General features: G+C 38.2%; 1 protein-coding gene across 6 annotated transcripts in view; it reads left to right on the top strand.

The window, feature by feature from the left end:
- Positions 1–18,138, top strand: part of KLHL2 (kelch like family member 2) — a 121,806-nt gene that overhangs the window by 48,393 nt on the left and 55,275 nt on the right. For 5 of the 6 annotated variants that reach the window (XM_058720958.1, XM_058720955.1, XM_058720957.1 and 2 more), the window contains exon 4: positions 4,419–4,540. The exons of the other annotated variant lie outside the window; for it this stretch is intronic. In XM_058720958.1, the coding sequence (XP_058576941.1) occupies positions 4,419–4,540 (122 nt within the window). The remainder of the gene's footprint in view (positions 1–4,418; positions 4,541–18,138) is intronic. 6 annotated transcript variants of the gene reach the window in all.

Below are 18,138 nucleotides of genomic sequence, written 5' to 3'. Positions count from 1 at the left end.
GTGGGTGGCTCAGCAGATTAAGCATCCCTCTACAGCTCATGTCATGATCTCAGCAGTCCATGGGTTCAAGCCTGCATTGGGCTCTGTGCTGACAGCTCAAAACCTGGAGCTTGCTTCAGATTCTGTGTCTCTCTCTCTGTCTCTCTCTCTGCCCCTCCCCCACTCAAGCTCCATCTCTCTGTCTTTCAAAAATAAATAAACAATAAAAAAATCAAAAGAAAAAAAGTAGAGATGGTGCAGTGTTCACTAGTGAAGGGCTTAGCTTGGCCTGGGATGTATAGTGGATATTCAATGAATATTGACTGAAATCCTTCATAGCTAGAATACCCATGCTTGAGATTAATTCACATGTTAATTATGTTGAGTAAAGATCCTACATTTTAAATTGTTACACTTTACTTTTAATTTTTTTAGTCATTCATTTATCCAACCAGAATTTATTGGGTATCTACAATAGGTCAGTCATTGTGGGATACAGAGACAAGATGAGAAAGACATCTCACTCTCAGGGAGTTCAAGATTTAGGTGGGGAGAGCTAGGTATAGTATAACAGAGTGCATTTGCAGTAGGTACCCAAGTGTACCCAGGTTGGGAGCCTAACCCAGCCTTGGCTCATTAACAGGTAAGCCTATTTGCAGAGGGTCCAGCTGAATCTTGAAGAATGGAGATTAGCCTGGTAAATGGAAGCATGGGGAGAGAAAGAGAAAACTCAACAAAGGCATTAAAGCAGGATATTGTTCGCTGTATGTGAACTATGGGAAGTTCTTTCCTGATACATTTTAAGGCTAGAAGTGGGAGAGGGAGAGAGGAAGCTGGATAGCTAAGCAGGGATGGGATGTGGAAGGGGCTCACACACTTGGACTAAGAGCAGCTCATGGCTTTTGAGTGCCATGGTTAGATCTGTGGAGTCCTCCTGGGGGTTGGGAAACAATTAGGAAGTTGCTGTGGTGGTGTTAGCAGGGACCCTGGTGACATAGTGGTGGAAGGGATGAGGGGGGGTGTATTTGATTTGAGATCTCCCTGGGCTTAATTCTGCAGGTTTTAGTGAATGATGGCATGGGTGGGTAAGGAAGAGGGGAGAGTCAAAAGTGACTCTCAGAATTTTAGTGATGATGTCTGTGTGGATATCCACATAGAGCTTCAGAGGTCTACATGATCGAAATACAGAAGCATAACACTCTAATTTGGAGAGAGACTCTGTGAAGTTAAAAACGACACCAGGTAAACTCTGTACAGTATCATTGGATATTTTTTAATTATTCTGTTTTATTAAAAAACTTTTTTAATGTTTATTTATTTATGAGAGAGAGAGACAGAGCATGAGTGGGGAGGGACAGAGAGAGCTGGAAACACAGAATCCAAAGCAGGATCCAGGCTCTGAGCTGTCAGCCCAGAGCCCGACACAGGGCTTGAACCCATGAGCTGTGAGATCATGACCTGAGTCAAAGTCAGATGTTTAACCAACTGAGCCACCCAGGTACCCCTATTTCTTTAATTTTTAAATGTTTATTCATTTATTTTGAGAGAGGGAGGGAGGGAGGGGCAGTAAGAGAGGGAGAGAGAATCCCAAGTAGACTCTGCACTGTCAGTATGAAGTCCTACACAGGGTTCAATCCCACAAACCACAAGACCATGACCTGAGCTAAAATCAAGAGTTGGACACCTGACTACATTGGATATGTTTTTTTAATGCCTTGTCAAAAGTAAATGTCACAAACCATACTACTTAAAGGTTTTCTCTATAAACAGCAAAGAGCAGTAACTCAGGTGGTATATAAAAACTAGAATTAGAGGGGCACCTGGGTGGCTCAGTCGGTTGAGCGGCCAACTTCGGCTCAGGTCACCATCTCGCGGTCCGTGAGTTCGAGCCCCGCGTCGGGCTCTGTGCTGACAGCCTGGAGCCTGTTTCGGATTCTGTGTCTCCCTCTCTCTGACCCTCCCCCGTTCATGCTCTGTCTCTCTCTGTCTCAAAAATAAATAAACGTTAAAAAAAAAACAAAACAAAACTAGAATTAGATCTAAATCTACTTTTACTCTAAATCTAAACCTTTTACAACTGCCTTTAGTATGTATTTAGTATTAATTCTCAGTATTTACTGGAATTCTTAAGCTATTAATGCAATCTGTGACAAGCTATTTGTTTTGATACTCTTTCACAGGTTAACATGAAACAAAGATTAAAACATTTCTAAAGCAGTGTATGATAGAGATTGAATTTGTTGGAAGCAGATGCAGTTTTCTGGGGAAAGAATTCATATTAAAAATGATCCTTGGAATGTATGAATTAGCAAAGTATGTCTTCTAGTAATACTTTAGAAATGATATTAAAAATTGCTTGGCAGTCATATATATATAAATTAAAGTCAGACGTGTTTGTGTCTAAGCTAAGTCATGCCTAAGTCCTAAGAGGTGAATTCAGTCCTTGAGAACTAAGTGCATGGTTTTATATTCGTGTGGCCCCAGGCCCTGTGGGGTTTTATGCATCGCTTGAGCCTTATAGATGAATTAGGTGTGGCTTTTGTCTAAAGTCCAAGTGAGAATTACCCAAGTGTCTTTACTTTTGGCACCAAAGAACTTCCAGATAATACAAATCCCATCTGTCTACAAGATCCAGGGAGAGTAGGATAGAGGAACGTGCCTTATACGCAGATGAAGAATTATATTTCTGTATTTCTCAGCCCTTCTTTTTTCTCCCTTTTTTTAGAGGGAAAAACGTGCTTAGGCAGCAGACTCGTAACCCAATCCCTGTCTTCTGCTGTATAGGCATATATACCTCTTTCTCATTAACCAGCTCCCTTCCCTTATAATACAGATGGATGTTTCCTCCCCTGGGAAGTGGCAGGATAGTTTTGAGATATTTTAGCTCTTAGGAAAACAGCTTCTTTCTGAGATCTTGTCAGAAATAATCTCCAGGGAAGCACGCAGTTAAATGTACATCATTATTATTTCTTTCCTCCCAGGGTTTGTGTTTACGAAGGAATTTGGTGTAATTATTGATTCCCATAGGCTTTTCTGATAGCTTATGGTCGCTGGCAGTGTACTGTGTCTAAAAAAGAAATGAACTTTCAAGAAATCCTGAGGCTTAATTATGTTGTTTTTCTAACAGGAGATGCTGGATTAAGGTGAAGGTGAGGGTGGCAGCATCGTTTTCATGCTTCTTTAATCTTTAAAGAATTCTAGAACCAAACCTTTTCTTTAAGGTGTCTTATAGCACTCATCATAATTTTTAAACTGCCTCTGTCATTTTTTTTTTTCTGCCCGTGTCATTTTTGATTGAAGTTTTCTTTCTCCTCCATTCGAAAGTTTGTGTTTCCCTATGTCTTGGGTCATTTTCTCTTGTCCACACATGTGTGCTCAAACCTACTGCTTTCTCTCCCTACATTCCCTTCTCTTTTCTGCTTTCCTGTTTCTTTCCACACGAGAGGATCTTATTTATGATCCTTGAATGCTTAATTAGTTCAGTGAGTAAAAGAGAGAGGTTGTATAGCACTTTCTAGCAGGCAGTGACGTAGAAGAATGTCTGGCTTTAGTAATAAATGTTGGTATGGAAATGACTTACCATTTGTGGGCAAAGTGACTGTAGATGACAAACCGGATGAGAACTTGGGCTAGAAGATCCCTATAACAAGCCCTTGCCATTGACTAACCTTTTTATGATCCCTCTTTTGTGTTGTCTTCCCTCAGCATCTTCTGTAATGTGTGTTCTACTTGTTTCCTGCATGAAGGTTGTGTCATCCCCCAGGGCAGAGGCTCTGTGTCCAGGCCACTCATGCCCATGACCAGCACTGCTGTGCTTGTTGAATGAATGCTGCTAGGCCAGTGAGTCCTTTTTAGCAAGTACTGGTTGCTGTTAGCCAAAAGGGGTTTGACTAGAAGAGTCACGGGTGGAAAGCCAAAAAGAAAACAAGATGCTCAGAAGCGTGGATCAGAGGCACCTGGGTGCCTCAGTCTGTTGAACTTCTGCCTCTTGATTTTGGTTCAGGTCATGATCCTGGGGTCATGGGATTGAGCCCTGTGTCAGCAGAGCCTGCTTGGGATTCTCTCTTTCTCTCCTTCTGCCCCTCTGTTCCTCTCTCCTCTCTCTCTCTCTTACAAAAAAAAAAAAAAAAAAAAGCACGGACCAGAAAAACCATGGAAAGCATCAGATACTGAACTTACAATGTCACAGGTTGGACACGTGGCACATTCAGTGTGGTGATGTGATTTTCAGGTGTAAGTGGGTAATGAAAGTACATATTATGGTTTGCTCAGGTAAGCTTTCAGGGGAGGTGATGAAATGTTGCAGGTCTGCAAGAAGCGGCGGATTGTGTTGCCTCCAAAATACAATGAGTGGCAAGAAAATGGATGAATCTGTCTTGGCATTGGTATTTTCACAGAGTGTCTTGCTGTAGCATTACTCTCACTCTTTTGTGTTTTAGGTGAGATGAGTGAGAGCCGAGCAAAGAGAGTTCGAATAAAAGAGGTAGATGGCTGGACCCTGAGGATGCTAATTGATTATGTTTACACTGCAGAAATTCAGGTTACAGAAGAAAATGTACAGGTAAGAATAAACACCCCATACCATTTAGCTCTTTGTATATGCCAGATTTTTAAGTCAAAAGAGCATACCCACAGTATACTTTTTGTACCAAAGTAATAGAATTCATTGTTAAAACTGAATTTCCAGGAGACATTTGGAATGATTATATCTTTTGAGTAATGTTTCTGATTTCAGTGTCCTTTATAATCTTAAAGTTGTAATCTTTTAGTTCTCTGAGTGATGCTTGTTTGTGAAAATGCTGTCATATTCGTTTGTAACTACTGACTGATGCTGCCTACATTTCTCTGTTCCCTTGAGGTTCAAATCTACAGGGATGTTTTTGACTATCAGTGGTCTTTACTTCTTTTCCTGTTGCAGCATATAAGTGATTCTAGAGCTTAGCTAAAATTTGACATTGCATTTTCTCGCTTTCTGTAAAGAATAAATGTTTTGTAATCTATGATGTAAGTGAATAATACAGGTGCATAAAGCACAGAAAGTGAAGGTCCCAATTTTAAACTGCCCTTCCTTTTTCGCCCACCCCAGCCCACACACATTGATCCACTCTCCTTCCCAGAGGGTAGCTTCTGTTACCTGCTTGGTGTGAATTCTTTCAGACCATTTTTTGTGCAGTTTTATATATACATGCATTCACACACATGCACAGTTTTTCTGAAACTTGCTTTTCTCACTGTACAAAGTTTCTTGAAGTTCTTTACACATCAATACATGTGGGTCTAACCCGTTCTTTTGAATGGCATCCCATATGTTAATCAGCATATATGATTTTCCTACCTTTATAAAAATACTGCATTGAATGAACATTTTTATATTTACATCCAAAATGTCATATAATAGACTTCTCAAATGTAATTGGTGGATCAAAAGGTACATGCATGTTTTAATTTTTCATAGGCATGCCAAACTTCCATCTGAAAGTTTATATTTATTTACACTCCTTCCAACAGGTAAAGTATGTCTTGAGGACAACAAAAAAGAGGACTATTTCTTTTCTTTTTTTTTTAATCTTTATTTATTTTTGAGAGAGAGAGAGAGAGAGAGAGAGAGACAGTCAGTGCAAGTGGGGGAGGAACAGAGAGAGGGAGACACAGAATCCGAAGCAGGCTCCAGGCTCTGAGCTGTCAGCACAGAGCCCGATGTGGGGCTTGAACTCACAAACCGTGAGATCATGACCTGAGCCAAACTTGGATGCCTAACCGACTGAGTCACCCAGGCGCCCCAAATTAGGACTATTTCTTAAGAAGTGGTCTGTAAATTCTACTTACTCGAATAGGAAAGTCTGAGCTCAGTCTTTTAACGCTTTTGTAATTAGTTGAAATAGGATGCAAAATATTTGAATTTGGAGACTGAAATCTTTGGACATGAACTTGCTAAGAATGCTTTTATTAAATCTGAAATATTGGCAGTGGTGAGGCCTTCTGGTGGTCTTTCATGGGTGGCCTCATTTGCCTTTGCTTGGCAATCCAGTTCATGACGGAAGGCATTTGAAAAAACCTTGGTTGATATTCAAGTCATGTATAAAGGTGTGAACCACTTGCTAGGTGAACTTTTGTTTTAACCTGGAGGAAGGTGTTTAGTACATGTCAGGAGGTAACTACCACCGTATGATCTCAATCTAATTTTTTCTGTATAGTTCTACTGTCTGCTGGATTCTAGGGCATCATTTTCAACAAGAAGTTATCTTGGTTTTCTTTTTCCTCCCTTTTTAAATTCATTTGAGTGCATGGGCCTTACTGTGCCCTATATCTGACCTTCAGCAAATGAATTGCTGATTGGTTTCTTTGATTCACGTAATATGTGACATGAGGGAAATTTGCAAAAGATGATTTAGGCCTGAGACAATAGACTGTGTGAATTCAGCACTGAATGCTGTTTGTAGTAGTTCTTGCAGTGGAGACATGGGTCTATGCGGAACTGGGAGAACGTCTCGCCTCTCGTGTTTCTTTTAATAACTATCACGTTCCAGTCCTGAAATATTAGTCATTGCAGCCTTTCAGAAAACCTCTTGCCATGCTGATTTGCCTTTTGTATATGTGTTCAGCTCCTACAGGAATATGTTCAAAGAGGTGTATTTGGCAGACTTGTTAAATGCTTAATATTCATGTAGTTTTTATTTTGAGGGGAAGGGGGAAGAGAACATAGGGGTACCTTAGTGTGCAAAGCCTTATTTTTGTCCATCGAAAAATACTTATTTTAGAAAAGGCAGTTTGGAAATAAAATTGATTAAAACAAGTTGCCTTTTCCGTAATTTTTCGGTGAAATACAAAGTAAGAGTTTACCTATCAAGATACAACAAACTGCTGTCTCCACTGTTTTTTGTATTTTTGCCTGTCTGTACTTTGTTAGATCTTTCTTATAAGTGCTGTTCACCTTAGGGAAAGGAGTGTTAGGGTGGAGGTATCTTGTGTTCTTATTAATGTTAAGCTAAAGTTTAAAGTGGCGCCAGCTGGACGCCCACCCTGACCCTATCTCCTTTGAGAGAACTGACTGTGGGGATAGAACTTCCTGTAATTCAAAAATTTGTTGTTGTAGGTATATTTTCTCATTACACCTAGAATCAAATCTCTTGTCAGGTCACCTCTCTTTTACCATGTTTCTGTTTTAGCAATAATAAAATACAATTTTAGGATAGCAGGTATCTTAGCCTTTTACTTTGGGATTGCATGTTTTGATGTAGAATCATAGTGCCATAGAGTGTTGGGGTCCAGCTGTCTTAGTTCGTGACCGAATAGGACCATAACCCTGGTTTTCCTGATTCCTAGTTTAGGGTTCCTTCTGTGAGTCTCCTATTGCACAAATTTAAAAAATATATAACAGCTATTTGAAGTAAAGGTTGTTAACTTTGAGTCAGAATGAGGAATGGATTAATTTCAAGCATTAACTCCAAAAACAGTATAATCATTAGTGTTATATAAGTAATAGGACTTTAATTCTTGGCTGTTTATGATTTCCCTGATTTTTTGCTGTTGCTGTTGGGTTTTTTTTGTTTAGGTTTTTTAACTTTGGCTTTGAGTTTAGATATTTGCTTTAATTTATGGCAAGGTTGGGGAATAATTTGAGCCAAATGAATTTGTGTATTTTTTTAAAGGAGAAATAAAAGGAGGATATATATCTTACCATGACCATGCTTTTAATTGAACATTTTTTTTGTTGCTGCTACTGAGTAATTTAGATTTAACTTGTGTCTAGAGTTTCCAGTCAAATTTTATAAACTATACATCTGGGAACAGAGAAAATAAAGCCAAGGGCTATTATGAAGTAGTTTTTTAAATTTGGGGCTTATCGTGGATTCCTTTGAGAGTCTGATGAAAAACTATGGACCTTTTCCCAAGTAAAGTACATATAACCATTTATACGCAGAGTTTTGCATATACACATATACTTTTAGAGAATTCATGTACTTTGTCTTTCTCCCTCCCTCACTCTCCCACTCTTAGGAATACTTGGAAAAAATAATATATATATTATATATATATATATATATATATATAAATATAATATATATTAAATATAAAAATAAAATATAAAATAATAAATATATAAATATATACATTTATATGAATGAAAGGCTTTCACGTGAGTTTATTTTCAACTATGTGCTAGGTATTTTCCATAAATCTCATTTGATATTCATCACCTTTTGAGGTAGGTTTTACTCCATTTTGCAATTAAGGAAGCTAAAGAAGGTTAAGTAATTAGTTCATTATCATACAGCAACTGTTAAGTTGTCATGAACTAATAGTTGCTTAGAGAGTTTATAAATAAAAGTACCTTTTAACTCTTCTTCATTCTATGTGTTGATCAGCATTTTTGGAGACTTCTAAAGCAACTTGAATTTTTAAAAGCCTTTACTTCATTGCTAAATTTGTGGGTTTATATACATTTTGACTTCTCAGCTTTTGGGTATTTGTTTTGGCTTGCTAAAAGTAGCTAAGAATCTTTTTCACTTGATGTAAGTGTGAAAAACAAAGGTACGGATGTTAATAGGCAGTGCCAATGTAAGTAAATTCTTATTCCCGAATTAATATTATGAGTGTTCATCTACAAGTTCTGTCTGCATTAGAACTTTTGTCATTTAAGAAGAACTTAAGCATCTCATAATTGTGAATGGATAGGTTTTAAACAGTTCAGGAAACTTCTATGTTTTGCATGAATTGAAATTGTTTGAAATAGAAAATCCAATCCTTTTAGAAAAGGAACAGAATTTAAATGAGAGTTTTTCAAGAGACATTTAAAATTAGCTTTTGGCGACAAACACACCAAAGTATTTTACACAATCTCAGTACAGTAGAAAATTCGACATAGTGTGTCCATTTTGCTGGTGGTGTAGGGCAGGTTTTTTTTGTTCGTTTCAGACCAGAAGTGCTGACAGAATGTTGTTCTATAGCGTTTTACCAGCCGGTCCTAAAAAGAAGACCTCGCAGAGAGGGGCATTCACAGTAGGAGACCTGTTGATGTGGTTGACTGCTTGATCAACAAAATATTGTTAAAGTGGAGAAATCATCAAACAAGGATACATGTATACCCCAGATATTTTATTTTAACCTAAAATATGCAACTGTACAATCGTATGGCAATCTTTTGTTGTAAAACTTAGTATGGTCAGCTGCTTAGAGAGCCATATGTGTTTTTACACATATGACATCATAATGATGGATCAACTCTAATTTTACAGTTTTTAAAAAAGTACAGCAAGGGGCGCCTGGGTGGCGCAGTCGGTTAAGCGTCCGACTTCAGCCAGGTCACGATCTCGCGGTCCGTGAGTTCGAGCCCCGCGTCAGGCTCTGGGCTGATGGCTCGGAGCCTGGAGCCTGTTTCCGATTCTGTGTCTCCCTCTCTCTCTGCCCCTCCCCTGTTCATGCTCTGTCTCTCTCTGTCCCAAAAATAAATAAAAAACGTTGAAAAAAAAAAATTTAAAAAAAATTTAAAAAAAAAGTACAGCAAGAGCTCAGACACTTGAAATCTCAGTGCAAAGTCATCTTTCAGTTACACAATTTCTCTTTCCTTCCCCATGTATAATTTGAGAAACCCTTTTTTTTTTTTTTTTTTGCAGTAACATGTTGATCAAGTCATTCTAAAGCAGTCAACTTAGTTTTCGTAGGAACAGCTCTCCTTTTACACTTACAGTTCATTGGATTATTTGTGTTTATTTAAATTATGTAATATCATGGGGAGTCTAGGTGGCTCAGTCTGTTAAGTGTCAGAGTTTGGCTCAGGTCATGATCTCGTGGCTCATGGGTTCGAGCCCAGCATCGGGTTCTGTGCTGTCAGCTCAAGCCTGGAGCCTGCTTCAGATACTGTGTCTTCTTTCTCTGTCCCTCTCCTGCTTGGCGCTCCGTCTCTATTGGTCTCTCAAAAATAAACGTTAAAAAAGTGATTTCTTCTGACAGAGACTGTAACTATACACTTGGTTATGTTTTAACCTTAATTATAGTCACATTCCAGATCTGCTTTTTAGTTATCTTGATTGAATGACCACTTTCCATTCTTAGCCACACAATTAGAAGTTGCCTAAGTACCAAAGCAGTTCAGTAGAATGCTTCTCTTGAGGGTGAACAAAACATCTATTGAGCAGTTTTGTAAATGTTTTTAGTTTAATAGATAATTAAAATTAAGTATATAATACTACATATTCAAATTATTACTGAATAACTCAGAAAATAATATGCAGCCCCCTTAGACTTGCTCCCTGCTAGAAAACTTTCATGTGCTTAAAAAAAACTCTGGCTAATTATTGTATGAGAATTCAGAGTTCAAATCTTGAATTTAACCACTGACTTCAGGAATGGCCTTGAGGAAAACATTAACTTTCTGCTTTTCAGCTATTATAAATAAGGCTAATACTACTTTGACATCTCACAGAAATGCTATAAAATATACCAGTTAAAGCTTATAAAAATATTGAAGTGCTCTATAAATGTTGAGCAGAAATAAGAAATGAGGCAGCAATAAAAAGTCTTGAGACCATGAGGAAGAAGAACCCACTGAGATTGTTTGGGATCATTGGGTTAAAGAAAACGGCTCGTGTAACCTTACCCTCATTTTTTATATTCTGAATCAGGAAATATATTTGTGACCAAAAAAAAAAAAAAAAATCTTAATTTGCTATAGATTTCTCTCCACCCGACAAGACTTGTTTATTTGGTTAGTGTGGAGGCAGCACTCTGGGGTGATTGCAGTATAATTTGTAACACCCTTTTTTATTGGTTTGACATGCAGTGGCTCAAAGAAAAGTGATATTTTTCCTAGCAGAGTTTATGGAAGCCTTATTGTTTTTTCCACCCATGTTCTCTTTTTCTTATGAGATAGAAAGGAAGTTCTTTGCGACTAAAAGAGTTTGGCAGATGATGTGCTTAGAAAACACATGTTAAAAGGTAAAAAACAAAACAAAACAAAAAACCCCCCCAAAAAAACCCAAGCATAAAAATGTATTGAATCAAACTTTGAGGATTAGTGGTTGTTTATGGGATAACAATGGGAAATCCTATCACTTAAATGAATTTGTCTGACATCCTAATACCCAGAAAACTCTTAACCTAGTATTTTATCACTTTACCAGAATAGTGATAATTTTACTTTATTATTATCCAGAGGCCCCAAGTGGTGAATTTCTTTTATATTAATAATTACTGTAGGGGCACCTGGGTGGCACAGTAGGTTAAGCATCTGACTCCTGATTTCTGCTCAGGTCATGATTTCACAGTTCGTGAGATCAACCCCTTTTTGGGCTCTGGGTTGACAGTGTGGAGCCTGCTTGGACTTCTTTTTCCTTCTCTCTGCCTTCAACTTGCTCATGTATGTGTGCTCTCTCTCTCTCTCTCTGTCTCTTTCTCTCAAAATAAAATAAACTTAAAAAAATAATTACGAGACAATTTAAATTTATTTACAATTGAATTTTGATGTTAATTGTATTTTATTATATTTTAAGTCTGAACTTGGTAATCCTTATAATTTTAATGAAAATGCTTGACCAGCTAGAATATCTGTTCTTCAGTCATGCCAGTTAAATTATGTTTTACTCTGTACAAGTTAAGAGTATAGAATAAATGAAAGCTTATTATTTAAAATTTAGTATAGAAGAAGCCATTGGAGTTCAGCTAGTTTGAGAAAAATCTAGAAGCTTTATCATAAGAACATGTTATAAAACTAGATAGACATCAAACTTAAAATGTTTTTTAAGTATTTGTTGAGAGAAAAGCTACGTACTCCAGAAATATTAATAATTAAGGTACTTATGGTTTTATGTTATTGAAATACATAATCTTTGAAGATGTCCATGGTTGAATCATCTTGTGAGTCATATTTTAATTAGCTTCATGGGGTGTATAGGAAGAATTTATCTTGATGAGCAAAAAATGACTCCATCCTGTTTATGACCTAGCATCTTATAGCAGTGTTCTAATTTGAGCAGGGGAAAAAAGTTAGAAAAGTTAGATATATATCAAAGTCCTTATTAGGTGGATTTTTTTCTTGATCTTTGACCTTTATATCACGTTGTTTAGGTTTGGAGCCTGCGTCGAGCATAGTACATCTGTGCCAGGTTGTTGCCAGTGTTCAGGGTCCCTTTCTTCAAACCATTTTAGGTGGTGAGAGCCTAGAGTGGTTGAATTATCTGTGGTTCTGGCATATTTGGTTTGAAATAAGCCAAAGGTTTTGTAAATCCTAGCATTATTGACATACAGCTTTAAAAAGTACTACCTTTTGGACCTCGAAGTCTTAATTCCAATGTCACATTAGAATTAATATGCTTCTGATCATCTGGTGTACATGTGTACATGTGTCTTTTCCCAGGATATGTAATTTATGAAAACTTTATTTTTTTGTGAAAATAGAAGATAGCTGTATCACTAACATGTATTCAAAAGCTATTGTTTTAAATTAACTTTACAAATACTAGTATAGAGATTTGGTCATGTAAATACATTTTAATATGTTTTTATTTTCTTATTTGGGATTCTAGCAGAGAGGATTATTATTTTCCATTTAAAAATTTTGTTTCATAATTTATAAATGCCTTTCACTGACTTCTGGTTAATCTTTGTGTGGGCTTAAAGCACTCATTTTTTTTTTCCTAGTGGGCTATTGTTCGTACATCATGCATCTTAACTGTTCAGTTTGCTAAGTTTTAGCAAATGCATACACCCAAATCAGGATATTGAACCTTTGTAATTTCAAGCTTCTTTCTAATAAATTTCTTACCCCTGACTCCAGGCAACCATTGATAAGATTTCTAAGTTTTGCCTGTTATTGAACTTAATATAAATAGAATCACACAGAATGTATTCTTTTGAGGCTGACTTCTTTGGCACAACATAATATTTGTGAGATTTATCTGTGTTGCTGCAAGTTTCAGTAGTTAGTTCCTTTTTATAAATACTGAGTGTTCCATTGTATGGGTTTATTGCGGTTTGGGGGGGGTGATAATGGACCTGTATTTAACGTTTTGGATTGTCTTGGAGCGCTTGGGTGGCTCAGTCAGTGGAGCGTCTGACTTCAGCTCAGGTCATGATCTCGTGGTCTGTGGGTTCAAGCCCCACATAGGGCTCCGTGCTGACAGCTCAGAGCCTGGAGCCTGCTTTGGATCCTGTGTCTCCCTCTCTCTGGGCCCCTCCCCTGCTCACTTGCATGTGTGCACTCTCTCTTTCTCTCTCAAAAATAAATAAACATTAAAAAAATTAAATTTTGGGGCTGTTATGAATAGGATTTAAGGCACTTTGATAAAGAACGTTGAGAAATACATAGTCTATAATTAAGCTGTAGTTAGGGTCAGGGAGAGGCTAATCAGATAGGTAAAGTTATTAAATTGTCTATTAAATGTGATTTTTTTTTTGCTTGACATGTGCTTTCTTATCATATATTTTCTCACTTTTTATTCTCCAGCAATAATTTTATCCTGTGATCTCTCTTTCATGTCAAGCCTAGGCTTTGACAGTTTGGGAGATGATAGTATATGAATATTGATTACAGACATGGTTGGAAAGAGAGAATATAAAATAATTTTTGGTGAAAAATGACATGCAACAGAAAAAGTCATTTGTCTAAGGAGGAAGAGTGTGTTATGGATGTGCGTGTTTGTGTGCATACATGCATGGGTGTCTATGTGGTTTAAGTGTTATATTTGTGAAAACAAACAAACAAAAATCTTCAAAAAGTATTATCAGTCTCTTTGTTCTTAAAAAAATTCCACTGGAATAGACTTGGTAATCTGCAGGGGTGGAGAGGCTCTGAATAATAGAAATCAATTTAGAAAGAAGATGGAAAAGGAGCGGGCAAAGACAGAAAGGTGAGAGGGAGAGGGGAAGAGGGGAAAGACCAAGAGGGAGGAGAGGAAGAGGGAGTTGTGTATAATAAAGCAACATAGTACCCTGGAGAGTGATTTGGATTACTTTCCCTGGTCTAAGGAATGACTGCCACAGAAAGACAGTGAAGATAACTTATTGGGACAGTTTGGCATTTCTCATGCACAGTTGTACATACATCCATGCAGCACCTTTGAAAAGCCGGAAGTGTCACTGGTCCCTCGTACTAAGACTCATCACCTTTATTGATAACATTGGCCCCTTAAACTTGCTTGCTTTTATTTGTTTCTTTAACAAATATTTTTGAAGCCTGCTGACAGGACTTTTTGGTCCCTGTGTTCTTCTTTAGACAGTGCATTGATGCCTCAGTCTCACCACCAGTTTAAATTCTGTTTTTGGAAGGTGGATGTGGAATCACTGACAGTCTGTTGGTCTGTTCTTTGGTTATTCATGAAATTCTGAGGTTGTGGAAAGGAAGAATCCTGGAGAATCCAGGGGAGATACAGGGGAAATTTTGATCTATAATAGGAGTAAAATGCATGATCAGTTAGTCAAGAGACTAGTACTCATGTTTTTTTATTTGTAGTGATTTTGGAGAGGAAGGACTAAAGGAGAGGAAATTAAAGTGGATTAATTCTGATAAATGGTAGTGGAAATAGAATAAAATATTCATTGAGGAAGAAGGGGCTGCCTACCTTCCCTGTTCCAGCCACTTTGCTAAAGTACTAATCTCATTTAGTTTTTACAACATCTTGGATACAGAATTGTTTTTTACAGCTTAGAGAATTGCAGCTCAGAAGGGTTAAGTGGTTTTCTTGGCTCACACAGCTGGCACTCAAGACCAGAGTTCTCTGCCTCTTGAGCCTGTGGTATGGTTTCCATTCTCCATTCCTTTCATGCTAACTCTATTCTGCTCCTGAGGCTTTATAGGAATTTAGTGACAGATGGGGATTAAAATCTATAGCTCTTGAGTCCTCCAGTGCCTCTAGACTTTATTTTTATTAAAAAAATTTTTTGTTTGTTTATTTATTTATTTATTTTGAGGGAGAGAGAGAAAGCGAAAGAACAAGGGAGGGGCAGAGAGAGAGAGGGAGAGAGAGAATCCCAGGCAGGCTCTGCGCTATCAGCACAGAGCCCGATGCAGGACTCAAACTCACGAACTGTGAGAGCACAACCTGAGCCAAAAACAAGAGTTAGATGCTTAACCGACCAAGTCACCCACGTGCCCCTAGACTGTAGACTTTGAGATCCAAAGGCCACTTTGAAGGGCTGGAGTGCTGGGATGATGGAAATTACACATGCCCTTACTAAATGGAAGCACTACCTATTAGAATCCAAGCTTTAGGATGGCAGGTATATTTGTACATTCTGTTCACTGCCATTGCCCTAGAACCTACACTAGTGATTACACCCTAGACTATGTGCTCAATAAGTATTTCTTAGGTGAGTAATCAGGAACTGCCCATAGGATAGGCATGTTTGATGAATAGAAGTTGAGCCCGGCAGGAGGTCCTTGCAGAACAAGAGGAGAAGGGAGCCTGGGAACAAGGCTTTATTTTCTGGGCTGGCACCCAGGGGCAGCATTTCAGCCTCCAGGAGAACTGCTCCATGCACAGTGAAGTAGGGCCACATTGCTGATGCCCACTAGGAGAGGGTCCTAGTTACAGGAAGGTGGGCTGGAACTTTGTCCAGGAAACAAAGCATCAAAGTACCCAGTGTCACATTAGCACTGACATGAAGTCAACCAGGTTGTGCTGCTTGTTAGTTAGAGCCCAGACGTTCTCTCTGATTAGAGACAGGATTGGATCCAGATCCAGTGCTGCCAGCTATAGAACTGACAGATGCGAGGGCAGGGAGCCAATCTGTTGTTAAAAAGACCAGTGCGCCACTGTCTCTACGTCCATTATGTGTTAGAAAAAATAAGTTGTGTGGAAATGTTCTGTTGTTTGTTTTTTCTCTGTCAACGTTGTTTTACTAATCAAGTTCCTTGACATCAAAGGAACTTGATGTCTATTAAGTTTTTCTAATATGAGTATAGGTTAGAGCAGTGTGTCAATCCAATTTTATAATATTGTATGTTATTGCAAATATTTTAGAAATATTAGTTTTTTAAAACCATTATTAGTCTTCGTTGTCATTGATTATAATGTTTCATCATGTGGTTTAACATAATGCACTTAATTGTTGCCATATTGTTAAATCCATAGTTGTTTCTGGTTTTTCCCCCAGGAACTCTTATAAATAATGCTAAAGTAAAATTTATGGATTTAGTCTGTTCCAATTTTTGAACTATTTTCTCAGGGTAGATTTTTAGGAACGTACTTCCAGCATCAAATGCTTTAAACTTTTATATTTTTTGGTACCTTTGATGAATACTGCCTATTTCCTTTCTTTAAAAAATTTTTTTAAATGTTTATTTGTATTTGAGAGAGAGAGAGAGAGAGACGGTGCACAAGTGGGAGAGGGGCAGAAAGAGACCGAGACAAAATCGGAAGCAGGTTCCAGGCTCTGAGCTGTTAGCACAGAGCCTGACATGGGGCTTGAACCCACAGGCCGTGAGTTTATGACCTGAGCTGAAGGCGGACGCTCAACTGACTGAGCCACCTAGGCGCCCCTTGTCTATTTCCCTTCTAAGAGAGTTGACTAGTTTACAGTGAAGGCAAAAATGTGATAGGGGCCAAGGCTTACCGTACCTTGACCTGAATATATGTTGTTAAAAGTAGCAATAGTTACAAAGTGAGGTCTCATTATTTGAATTTATATTTACTTAATAACTAGTGGGATATCGAACATATTTCCCATTTTCTTTTTTAAAAATATTTATTTTGGGGAGAGCACAAGCGGGGGAGGGGCAAAGACTGGGGAACAGAGGATCCAAAGTGGACTCTGTGCTGACAGCAGCGAGCCCAGTGTGGAGCTCAAACTCACGAACTGCAAGATCATGACCTGAGCTGTAGTCGGATGTTCATCCAACTGAGCCACCCACGTAGGTGCCCCTGTATTTCCCTTTTTCACATGCTGTGTTTGTTCTTTTCCAAAGTGTCCTGGATTGTATTTTTTACTTTGGGAATATTTGCTCAAAAAAGAAAGCAACCTTATGCTCTTTGGAAATGATCTGTCATAGAACATCATCTTGTGAGGGAGAAAGGAAATCCTGGCATTCTCTTGTCATGGGATTGGATGTTGGATTCAATCCGAGAAGCAATGCCTTGAATTGGAGCTAATGCTCTACTCTACCATGTGTCAGGCACTGTGTTGAATGGTAGGCCATCTTATTTAATTTTTTTCAACAACTCTACAAGGTAGGTGCTGTCTTTGTTATACATTTGAGCCACTGTTGAATAAGTTAGAAATTTTAGAGAAAACTTAGGTTAAAAAGAATGGAAAAAGCAGTTGTTAAAAGGGAAGTATAGGATAGGTGGTTTTCAGCCTGTGGGAAAGCCACATTGCCCACATATTCCCTCTTTCCATACTTCTTTTGCCTTTTCGCTTCATTTATTATACCATTGGAAATGACCTCAGTTACAGATGTATTCTGCTTAAGAGTTAGCATCTCTTAAAACATTAAATATCCCTGGAAGGGATTTGTCCTGGAAGGTGATGCATTATTAGCAATTAGTATGAATTAATAATAAGACGGCTTTCATTTTGACTCTGCTGGCAGTAGCTATCCCGAGGGGATGGAGCTTGGGGTGCGGGGTGTTGGGAGGAGAGAGGTGAGGTCAGTATATTTACAGGATGAAACACTTAGCAGTCAGGAAAGGCAGATCTGTGTGGAGAACCATAGCTGGGTGCACAGAGCAGAGGCTGACTCCTGGTGGCCAAGGTTTAGGGCTTTGAGTTGTAAAAGTGTGAATGAGGTGGCAGGATGCCAAGGGCACACACTTCCTATTTCAAAATTCTGCCCCCAGCCAGGCCTGCACCCCAGAAAGAGGAAGGAAACTTTCTTTCTCCTTCTTTCCTGCACCCAGTGCCCCATAGGGTCACAGCAGTCAAGTAGTAATATTATATTCTTTGATATTGTGATTTATAACTTTTCAATACTGTTTCTATGATTAAATGAGTAGTAAGCAGCCAATTGAAAAAGTAAACTTGTGAAACATGACTTATTTATAATTTGGGGACTAAATGCAGATTTTGGAAGATATATGCTAATGAAAGTTATAGGTTTTCTTTCGTAGTGAGACTTTTTTGGTCCAACAACATAGAGCTTCTTTAAGTTTGGGGATAATTTCTTCTGTCTCTGCATGCTCTTTGAACAGCTGTCTCCTTTTTTGTTTCCAGGTCATTCCTGACACA

Source organism: Neofelis nebulosa, chromosome 3, assembly GCF_028018385.1.
Source record: "Neofelis nebulosa isolate mNeoNeb1 chromosome 3, mNeoNeb1.pri, whole genome shotgun sequence".
Lineage (NCBI taxonomy): Eukaryota > Metazoa > Chordata > Mammalia > Carnivora > Felidae > Neofelis > Neofelis nebulosa.
Note: the sequence above shows the minus strand (reverse complement) of the source record. Positions and strands in the feature narration are given on the sequence as shown.